The sequence below is a fragment of the Suricata suricatta genome, chromosome 17 (assembly GCF_006229205.1).
Source record: "Suricata suricatta isolate VVHF042 chromosome 17, meerkat_22Aug2017_6uvM2_HiC, whole genome shotgun sequence".
Taxonomy (NCBI): domain Eukaryota; kingdom Metazoa; phylum Chordata; class Mammalia; order Carnivora; family Herpestidae; genus Suricata; species Suricata suricatta.
This window is the reverse complement of record NC_043716.1, coordinates 54,450,759-54,460,066: the sequence shown is the minus strand read 5'-3', so window position 1 is coordinate 54,460,066 and position 9,308 is coordinate 54,450,759. Positions and strand designations below refer to the sequence as shown.

Genomic DNA, 9,308 nt, shown 5'->3' with positions numbered 1-9,308 from the left:
CCTGAGACCTCCCTGCCCCGCCCCCCCACGCCCGCCCACCGCCCCCGGGGCCTTCCCCCAGCCCGCTAGGGTGCGGGGGACCACCGGCCAGAGTCCCGCAGCGAGGCTGCCGCTGGGAGCCGGGGAGGCCTGTGGGGCGGCGCCTGGGGGGCTGGACGCTCGGGGCGCCCTTCACTCAGCCGTAAGGGGCTCGAGAAAGGTCAGCCGCCCAGGCGATGCTCTCCTGGACCTGCGTCCAATGATCTTCCCGCAGTGTTCTGGCTAAAAGGACGTCAGTCTAGGGGCGCCTGGGGGCTCAGTCGGTTAAGTGTCCGACTTCAGCTCAGGTCATGATCTCACAGTTCATGGGTTCAAGCCCCGTGACAGGCTCTGTGCTGACAGCTCGGAGCCTGGAGCTGCTTCAGATCCTGTGTCTCCCTCTCTCTATGCCCCTCCCCTGCTCGTGCTCTGTCTCTGTCTCTCTCAAAGATAAATAAGCACTAAAAGGACATCAACGTAAAGTAGGCGTCAACAACGGCCTCCGTTAATTCTGGGCTGAACCTGACACCGTCCGTTGCTTCCAAAGCTGAGCAAAACCCTCTCTTTTATTCTACGCCTCCGCCCAGCAAACAGGCAGGCTTTTCCCTGAAGACTGTAAAGGCAGCCAAGGTACACCTGTCAGGCCGGCCGGAAGCACGCAGGACCTGTTCTCAGAACAAGCGCTCAAACTAAGTGGCCACGACTCAGCACATAACCGACAGAGCATCTGTGAATGAGCCAGAATGCTCCGCGATGGCGAGGACAGTCAACAGTCCGGGAGAGTCTCCCCCGCGCTGATTCAGGGTGGCCCTCCTCCTCCCCCTTCCTCCCAGTCACTCAGGCGCTTCAGATACGAGTCACGGACCCAGCCCAGAGCCGTCGCCCAGTCTGAGTTCTTTTTCCTCCGAGTCTCACTTGGCTTCCGGAGTCGTGTTCTGACCCGGACTGGAGCCGGACCCACCCCTGGGCTCGCCCGCAGACAAACCAGCCTGGGGGTGGGCGGGGGGGAGCCACGTCAGCGAGGCCGGAGACCCGCCTCCCGGAGCAGGTGCGGGCGGCGGCCAGGCCCACCTGCACGCTCTCCCCTTCCTTGCAGATCAGCGGCGACTCCACCAGGCTGTAGTCCCGGCCCAGCTGCCACAGCCTGTCTATCAGCTGCACGTTGTTCCCGCCTGGGGAAGTGATGCTGTGCGCCCCCAGGGAGTCCTTTTTGGGAGGCTGGGGCGACCTCTTGGAGTGGTAGATGTTGAAGACGATGTCCCCTTTGCACACGTCAAAGTCCCAGGTGATCACTGACGAGGCGTCCACGATCTGCACGAGGATCTGCAGGAAGAGATCACACTAAGCAACCAGGGGAGCACGAGCCCCCGCCCGCCCCCGGCCCCGTGCTGTCACCGCCACCGCGGCAGCTCCGGCCCTGGAGGAGCTTTCTGGCCCAGCGGTGTGTGCCGTGGGAGGGGGACACATGGCACGTGAGCCATCTCTTTACCCACAGCCCTCCTTCAGCCACCCAGCCTTCCGGCTCTCCCTTCCTTCGACCGATGACTCCTGCTCCAGTACCCCGGGAGCCCAAGACGTCCCCCTGTGTGACCCCGGCAGACGTCCCCTGCACAACCCCCGGCAGACTCCCCCTGCATGACGTCCGGCAGACGTCCCCTGCACGACCCCCAGCAGACTCCCCCTGCACGACCCCAGCAGACTCCCCCTGCACGACCCCAGCAGACTCCCCCTGCATGACGTCCGGCGCTCCACAACATTGGGTCCTGGCTGCAGAAATGCTTTAACTGCAACTCAACAAGGTACAGAAGTGGTTCGGTGGGCTGCCCCGGGCCGGCGAGCACAACTAAAGTCCCAGAGAGGGTGCGCACTAACCAGATGGCACGTGGAGGGATGGAAGGAAGTGCTCCAGGCAAGGGGGGCACGGGGACTCACCAGGAACAGTGGCACCCAGCGCAGGGCAGGGACAGAAGAGCCACGTGCCATGGGGCAGGGGAGGGCCCCCGGGGCCCAGCGGCAACCTCAAACCCAAACTTCCTAACTGCGCGCCCCTCTAGAGAATCCAGGGCAGGGCTGATCAACGCGGGATCTCTCAGCACATGGCTACAGGAGGGACGCCAGACCTGAACCGGCTGGGCGAGGCTGTGTTCGCTCAGAAACTTCGGCCGAGGCCGAGGCCGGGCCCCGTCTTCGCTGGAAGAGCCATCTGCTCATTGGGCAGACCCTGCCCGCCACCGCCGCGCCTTCTCACGGCAGGGACACCACTCTGGAATTTCCCCCCAGAGCAGGTGCAGGAGCACCAGAGTCCCTTCTGGGAATCGCGGTGCTCGTCCCCTGCCGAGGGGAGGCGGCTCCCCAGGGGCCCAGCTCCCCCGAGACGCAGCCCCTCTGCCCACGGGCCCCCCGCCATCCTGCACTCACACGGGGGCCGCTGAATTCAGCCTTATCTCAGGGGCAGCACTGCCCTCGAGCTGCGTGTCACTGAACCCCCAAAGCGAGCCCTAGTGCTGCGACCCCGAGGCCACTCACATGTCCGCACACACCCGGGGCCCCCGAGTTCTGCACCACACGCAGGAGGGAGCTGCTGGAGAAACCAGAAATGAGAACTCCACCTCCTCAAGCCTGGTCTCCGTCCAGAAAATCAACGTAAATAATCCTGAGAATTCGAGATTTCCCCACAGAATCCAGGAACGAGGCACAGAACGCGTCTCCACTTGTCCGAACACAGTGACGGTCCCTGTCCGCCCCACCGGCGACAGCCGGCCGTCCCAGGTCACACAGTAAGGACCCTCGGCGGTGGCAGCAAGGAGGCAGCCCTGGCCACCAGCAGCGCCCGCCGGGAGCCCAGGAAAGGGCCCCCTGGGAGCCCACGGCCCGGACCGCTCACAGCGCGCCTCCGCAGCGTGCAGCCACGCCCCCCTCCGCACCACAGGTGGCAGCAGGGAGGGAAAAGACTCGCGCCTTCTCCTCGCTCCACCCGACCTCCGAAAATGGGCAAATTCCTTAGAATCTAAATAACCAAAGCTCAGTCAGGAAAAGACGAGAACGGGATCCAGCCCGTGTAGCCCTCACACAACCTAAACTCCAGAGGCCGAATCTCCACCCCGGCAGGAAGGGCCTGCCACGGCCCGCAGCCCCGCGCCAGGCGGGGTCTGAGAAAGCAGAGGGCCGGAGCCGACCTCCTCGCAGGCACAGACGCCCCGAGAGACGCCTGGCCTTCGGGGTCGCCCTCTGCCTCCACGGAACGTTAACAACAACCACCACCTAAAGACCAGAAAAAGCATCTGATTTCCCCACAGCAAACCCCACACGGACGGCGCGCTGGGGGGCTTCTCCAGGGGGCGCACCTCGTGCGGGGCTCCCTTGAAGACGCTGGCGGACTGGTAGATGGCCTCGGTGCACAGCTTGAGGTCCTCGCTCTCCAGCTCCTCCGCCGTCCTGTACAGCGACTTGGGGACCAGTCCGCCCTCGGGGACTTCACACTGGAAACAAACACAGCAGTGAGGGCCGCGCACAGACACGGGACCCCTGGATACGGGCGCCCCGGCAAGAGCCACATCCTGGCAAGCGGGGCCCCTCCAGGCCGCTCCGGAAATGGAAACCGCTGGCGATGTCATGAACAGTCCTGTGGGACTTAGCAAATTAATTTTTAAGAATCTCTTGAACACACGTCTTACTTTAAATAAATGAGAACAAGCGGAGGTTGCTGTAGCGCAGAGCCTACGCCCGTACTCAGGAGGTACCAGGCCCGGTTCCTAAAGCTCGTCACGTAAGAGCCACCAGCATCTACGCTTCACTGTAAAGAGGAGACGTTCCGTTCACAAAAGGTGGATCCTCAGCAATGACAGGCATTTATTACGTGCGATCACCGTCAGTCTATAGCGGGCCGGCGAGGAGGGCTTCGTGTCTGACCCGAGTCAGGATCGGCCCACGGCACCAGACAAAGTAACAACGAAGAGTTTCTTCTGAATCCGCTGCCAATAGGCTATGCTGGGTCAGAATCTGTGTGTTTCATAAATTTCCTAGTTGGCCCTGAGAGGATGACTCAGGACTCAGGTTCCCAGGATCTCAGCCCCTCTCGCACCACGGGCCCCGGGAGGCAAGGACACAGGGAACCCACAGGACGGTGTTCGGCCAGCAGGCGCCAAGCCTGGAGACCCACCCCAGCACGCTGTCCTGTTAGGGGACATCGGACGGCACGTGCAGGGACGCCCAGGGCGCGGGGACGCAGCAGGGCCAAGAGTGCACGGGGCGCCGGAGCCCGGACGCTTGGCCCCCTGATCACGGCCCGGTGGTCCGTGCCCGACAAACGCGGGCCGATCCGCCGTGAGCCAGGTCTGCCTCGGCTCCAGCTCACAGCAGAAGGACCGGCCACTTGGGACCATTCTCATAGGTGACGCGAGTCATCTGTGGGATGCTACACGCCTGACCGCCCAGTTCAATGTCACGGCGCTGGGGGAGGAGGGCCCTGTAATCCACCCGCCCCTCGCACTGCCCCCCAAGATGCTGCCTGCAGTGCCTGAGCGCAGGACCGACGACCTGAAAGCCGAATCCGAACGCTGTTCAAACCCCTCCACCCGTCCTGAAACGTTCCCCCAAAAGCCCAGCTCATTAGCTCATAAATACATGCGTCAAACCCGGCAGGTGCGTATCTGAACCGGGTAACTTCATTCGCCATGAGGATGACCGAGACCCCTCCTCTCACGCGAGCCAGACCCCCCTCCGGCCTCAGCGGTCCCTCCGGGGAGCCGCCGGTCTCCTTCACCCCCGAGTCACGACCGGGGGGCGTCACAGCGCAGGCCACACACGCGCAGGGGTCTGGCCGATAATCTGGCAGCTCAACGCATTAAAAAGCCCCGATTACAGAAAAGAAGTGATTCTCTTAGTATGTCTCCTTCGAAATGTCCTGATTTCCGGCCCGGGCGGAAATCTCGGAGAATCATCTGGAGTGACCCTTCTTCATAAAACACACAGCTCCCCTGACAGTTGAATCTGATGCACACAGAGCTGAATGAAGACAGCGGGCTGCAAGCACGTTAGAGTCTAAAACAAACCCTCGCCAGTACCGAACAGCGAAGGAGCGTGCAGGGTATCAGCAATGACCTCAATGGTCCTATTTAGTTCAGCCCTGGGTCGGAGAAATGTCAGCCAAAAACACCCACAAACGAGACAGACAGCAATCCAAACTAAAGGTTCTGAGAATCATTTGTACCAACCAACACGCACCCTCCCTCCCCGCGTAAAGCAGCCGAACGCCGAGCTACTCCCTACACACCTACCATGCACTCCCCGCTCAGGAAGTCGGGGATGATCTCTTTGTCGATGTAGCCCAGCAGCCCGCCGGGGCCCTGGTAGTCGTTCCCCGCGTAGATCAGGAACTTCCTTCTGGTGTTGTCGTCGATGAACGGGCTCACCTGGAGGCGAGGAGAGGAGACGGTGGCCTGGCTGTGACGGCGAAGACTACAACGGCCACGCGACCGCGGCGGGGCGGGGAGGGGGTCTGACACCCGTGAAGGCTGTGTGTGCGACAGGAGGACGCTCAGGAATCCCTTCCTCCCTTAAACGGTCTGAGGAAACTGTGGATCTTCCCACGTTTGTCCTGTGACCCCCTAACCAGTTAGGGCTGGCAGTCAGGGACACACCCCCGTCTGCCTTCCACGGGGCTCGTGGCGGCTGAGGACCAGCGTCCAGACCTACCAGAGTCCAGAGGACGGGGAACACCCGGGGGGCGCGGAGGATGAGCAGGCGGCCGAGCGTCTCGGGGTAGTTGGCCTCCACCACCTCGATGATGCGCAGCAGGGCCTTGACGCCCGGTCTCCACAGGTGCCGCATGTTCAGCCCCTCCAGGTCCACCAGGCAGGTCCACGAACTGCAGGGAAGCAGACGGCGGGCCACTCACCACACGGCACGCTCGCCGACCGGGTCCTCCCTCAGCCACTGCCCTTGTTTTCACTTTCCGATCTTAGAACACGGGCCTTTGCGTGCACCAGTGTCTGAAAACTGAAGCGTAACCAACGGTACTTCTGCCCTGATGGCGGGAAGGACGCGGGTCAGGGTGGCGGGCCAGTCCCTGCAACGGCGAAGCGTCAGCGGCTCCCTGACTATCACAACGTCACTTGGGCACGCTCGGGACCCAGGCAACCAGGGGACGTGCTGCGCCGGGCACCCTGAGCCGCCTCTGCGGAGCCAGGAGGGCACGGGTCTGCTGGGACGGGCCACAACACGCTCTTCTTTACCAAGTATCTACCGAGTCCGGCCCGGCCGCAGGAGCCGAGGACGCAGCAGGGACAGAAAGCCCTGGAAACTCCTTCCCGTCGCGGGGGAACTCAGGTAAGCGGCTTTCCCGCGAGGTCGGCCTCTGCGCCGCCGCACGCTGTGCCGATGGTTTACGGAACCGTATGGTTCAGGAACACAGAACGATTTCTCTGCACCACCCCGCCCCCAGCCCCCAAGGACCACGGAGACCAACCAGACAGGCCGAGCCTCTCAGAGGGAGGGGACAGCAGTGCCTCACGGCTGGAAGTACCAAACCCAGCACCCCGTCCTTCCCTACTGACCGGATTACGTGGTGACCCGTCTCCGACCTCTGGGAAGGCTACTATTTGGATTGGGGTCTAAACATCGAACCAGAGCTTGGTCCTAAAAGCCAACTGGAAACACTGAACTCGTGTCCTCAAGAAGTCGGAGGCGACAAGTCGACATCTACCTGATGGGCCGACCGAAGACTTTTGTGTTTTCTTCGCACCGTCTGAGCCCTTCTTCGTTTATGGAGAGAACCTACGTGTAAACGGGCCACAAAAACCCACAATGAGTCTAAGTAACGCCCCTGTGTCACGCTCTGAAACAAAGTGACAAGGACACAGCCCTGGCAAGCAAGTCAACCCAGAGAGTCGTCTGCGTAGAGGTTCTGACACATTCGAACACGCACAACCACGACGGACAAGAGGTCTCTCTCCCCCCACAGAGGATGAGCATCGCCCTGCGGCCGAAGGTGACAGATGTCCCGCGAGGTCAGAGCTAGGTGTCACCGGATGGGGGGGAGGGCGTGCCAGCTGACCTGCCTTCAGAACCCGCGCCTCCGGGGTCGCAGGCGGTGGGGTGAGCGGGGGACACGCTACCACCACGCGGACATCCCCGAGGACGGCGGTTAGAGCGCAGCTGCGGCTCGGCCGAGGGGACGCCCCCCCGGGAGAGGGGCCAGCGCACACCTGTACGTGCACACGTGTGCAGAGTGGCAGTCACACAGGGGCGGGGCCAGCAGCATACACAACAGGGATTCAAAGATAATGGGAGGATCTGTGTCTTTCAAGTTTATGTTTGAGGGGCACCGGGTGACTCAGTCGGTTGAGCCTCCGACTTCAGCTCAGGTCACAATCTCACGTTCGTGGGTTCAAGCCCCACGTTGGGCTCTGTGCTGACAGCTAGCTCAGAGCCTGGAGCCTGCTTCCGGTTCTGTGTCTCCCTCTCTGACTGTCCCCCGCTCACAATCTGTCTCTCTCTCTCTCAAAAATAAAACCTTAAAAAGCATTTTTAAATAAAGTTTTTGTTTGTTTTCCAGTTTAAGGACAACACTCATCTCCTAACTGCCCAAACTGTGGAGGCTGAAGGGGACGGGGGGTGGGGGGTGGGCCTGGAGTCCAGGGGGCAGGAAGGAAGCATTTCTAATAATAGTTCAGATGGACGGGTGACCCAAGGCCCCACCCCCCCGCCCCCATAAGGCCGTGCCAGGAAAGGATACCATGGAAAGGTCTGACTGGAGACACATCTCAAAAGGAGAGGAGACGGGAGGGATCAATTCAATGGAAAAAGAGGGCCCAACGCGGCCCTGGAAGTCATGTTGAGTGGCTATAATGATTTTCTGTTCAGGCTTTCCTGCGGAAACCATCTTCCTGACTTCTGTGCCCTTTTCTGAAATTCTAAAAATACACTAAGAGATTTCCTTCCCCAGCTGCAAAGGCCCTGCACGCCGGCCCTGACAGGCCAGCATGGCTGCCGCCTGGCCAGGGCCGGGAGCAGGCGCCGGGCACTTACGTAGCGCAGCAGGGCCTCCTCCCCGAGGGCGCGCACCAGGCCCTTGGTGTCCATCTGCCCCAGCCGGAGCACGTAGAGCGGCCGCCCATCTGCGGAGGGAAGGGAGTGCAGTCAGCTCCGCTCCTGCCGAGGGGGCCTCGACGAGGGGGCGCTTCCCGCGGAGAAGCCACAACCGGCTGTGTGTGCACAGGGGACCCCCCCACCGCCGCCCGGGGTGCCCAGCGGACCTGGCCTCTGCCTGCCTGCCTCCCCGCACGACCAGGGGCTTGAACAGACTCGGTGTTCAACGGCAGGGCGACCACCGAACAGCCACGCCTTTTCCGTGAAGATGGGAGTATTTCAAAGTTTTTATTTTTTTAATGTTTTTTATTTATTTTTGGGAGAGAGAGAGAGACAGCATGAGCAGAGAAAGGTCAGAGAGAGAGAGAGAGAGACAGAATCTGAAGCAGGCTCCAGGCTCTGAGCTGTCAGCACAGAGCCTGACTTGGGGCTTGAACCCATGAACTGCGAGATCATGACCTGAACCGAAACTGGACAATTAACTGACTGAGCCACCCAGGTGCCCCTCAAATTTTTTATTCTTTAGGGGGAAAAAAGTTTTCATTTCACAGGTTGTCAAAAAGTTAACGTGTAGATTTTTTACAAGTCAGCTTCCCCTGGTTCCCGCCCAAAGGACCAAGATAAACGAGGACTTTCAGGAAATCTTTGCATTCGCACCAAGCAGCGTGTTCACGCGAAGGTCTAACGGGCAGAGCCCCGGGGGAGCCTCCCAGGCTCGGCGGGCGCCCCGGGGTGCGGGTCTCCGGGCCACAGCCGACCCCGGAGTCCGCAGGGTCCCTACGTGGGGGCAGGAGAGGGCTCGGGAACGGGACCCGCTCCCGACGAGCCCGAGACCCCCGCACGGAGGCCCAGCCGCTCCTGGCGCGGCCCCCCCGTGACCTGCGCCCACCGCCCCCGGGGACCGGGCTGTGGACCTGCTCTCCTTAGGACAAGGCGCGCCCCGCGCCCCCGCGTCTCGCCGAGAGGAAGGTGTACCGGAAGCGCCTCCGAACCCGTACGAAACATGTTAACGTTTTACTACCACGCTTCGGTCGTTGAAGGGTCGGCAAGTAGAATGAATAGACGTTTCCAGTAAAACAAACAAAGCTGCGATGAAGACGGAAGAGGACGGAAGACGGCGTCGGCGCCCTCCCCGCGTCGTCAGCCCCGAGCCAGGACGCGGGCGCCCCCGGCGACACCGGCCTTCCCGCAGAGCCCGGCGC

At 61.8% G+C, this 9,308-nt stretch overlaps 1 protein-coding gene across 1 annotated transcript in view; it reads right to left on the bottom strand.

The window, feature by feature from the left end:
* Positions 1–409: 409 nt before the first annotated feature.
* The window catches only part of SEC14L1 (SEC14 like lipid binding 1), a 45,109-nt gene continuing 36,210 nt past the window's right edge, over positions 410–9,308 (bottom strand). Inside the window, exons 8-14 of the mRNA XM_029927092.1 lie at positions 8,764–8,883; positions 8,047–8,153; positions 6,722–6,792; positions 5,713–5,884; positions 5,295–5,429; positions 3,363–3,497; positions 410–1,341 (exon numbers count right to left, since the gene is read on the bottom strand). Of these exons, the coding sequence (XP_029782952.1) occupies positions 865–1,341; positions 3,363–3,497; positions 5,295–5,429; positions 5,713–5,884; positions 6,722–6,792; positions 8,047–8,153; positions 8,764–8,883 (1,217 nt within the window). The 3' untranslated portion in view covers positions 410–864. The remainder of the gene's footprint in view (positions 1,342–3,362; positions 3,498–5,294; positions 5,430–5,712; positions 5,885–6,721; positions 6,793–8,046; positions 8,154–8,763; positions 8,884–9,308) is intronic.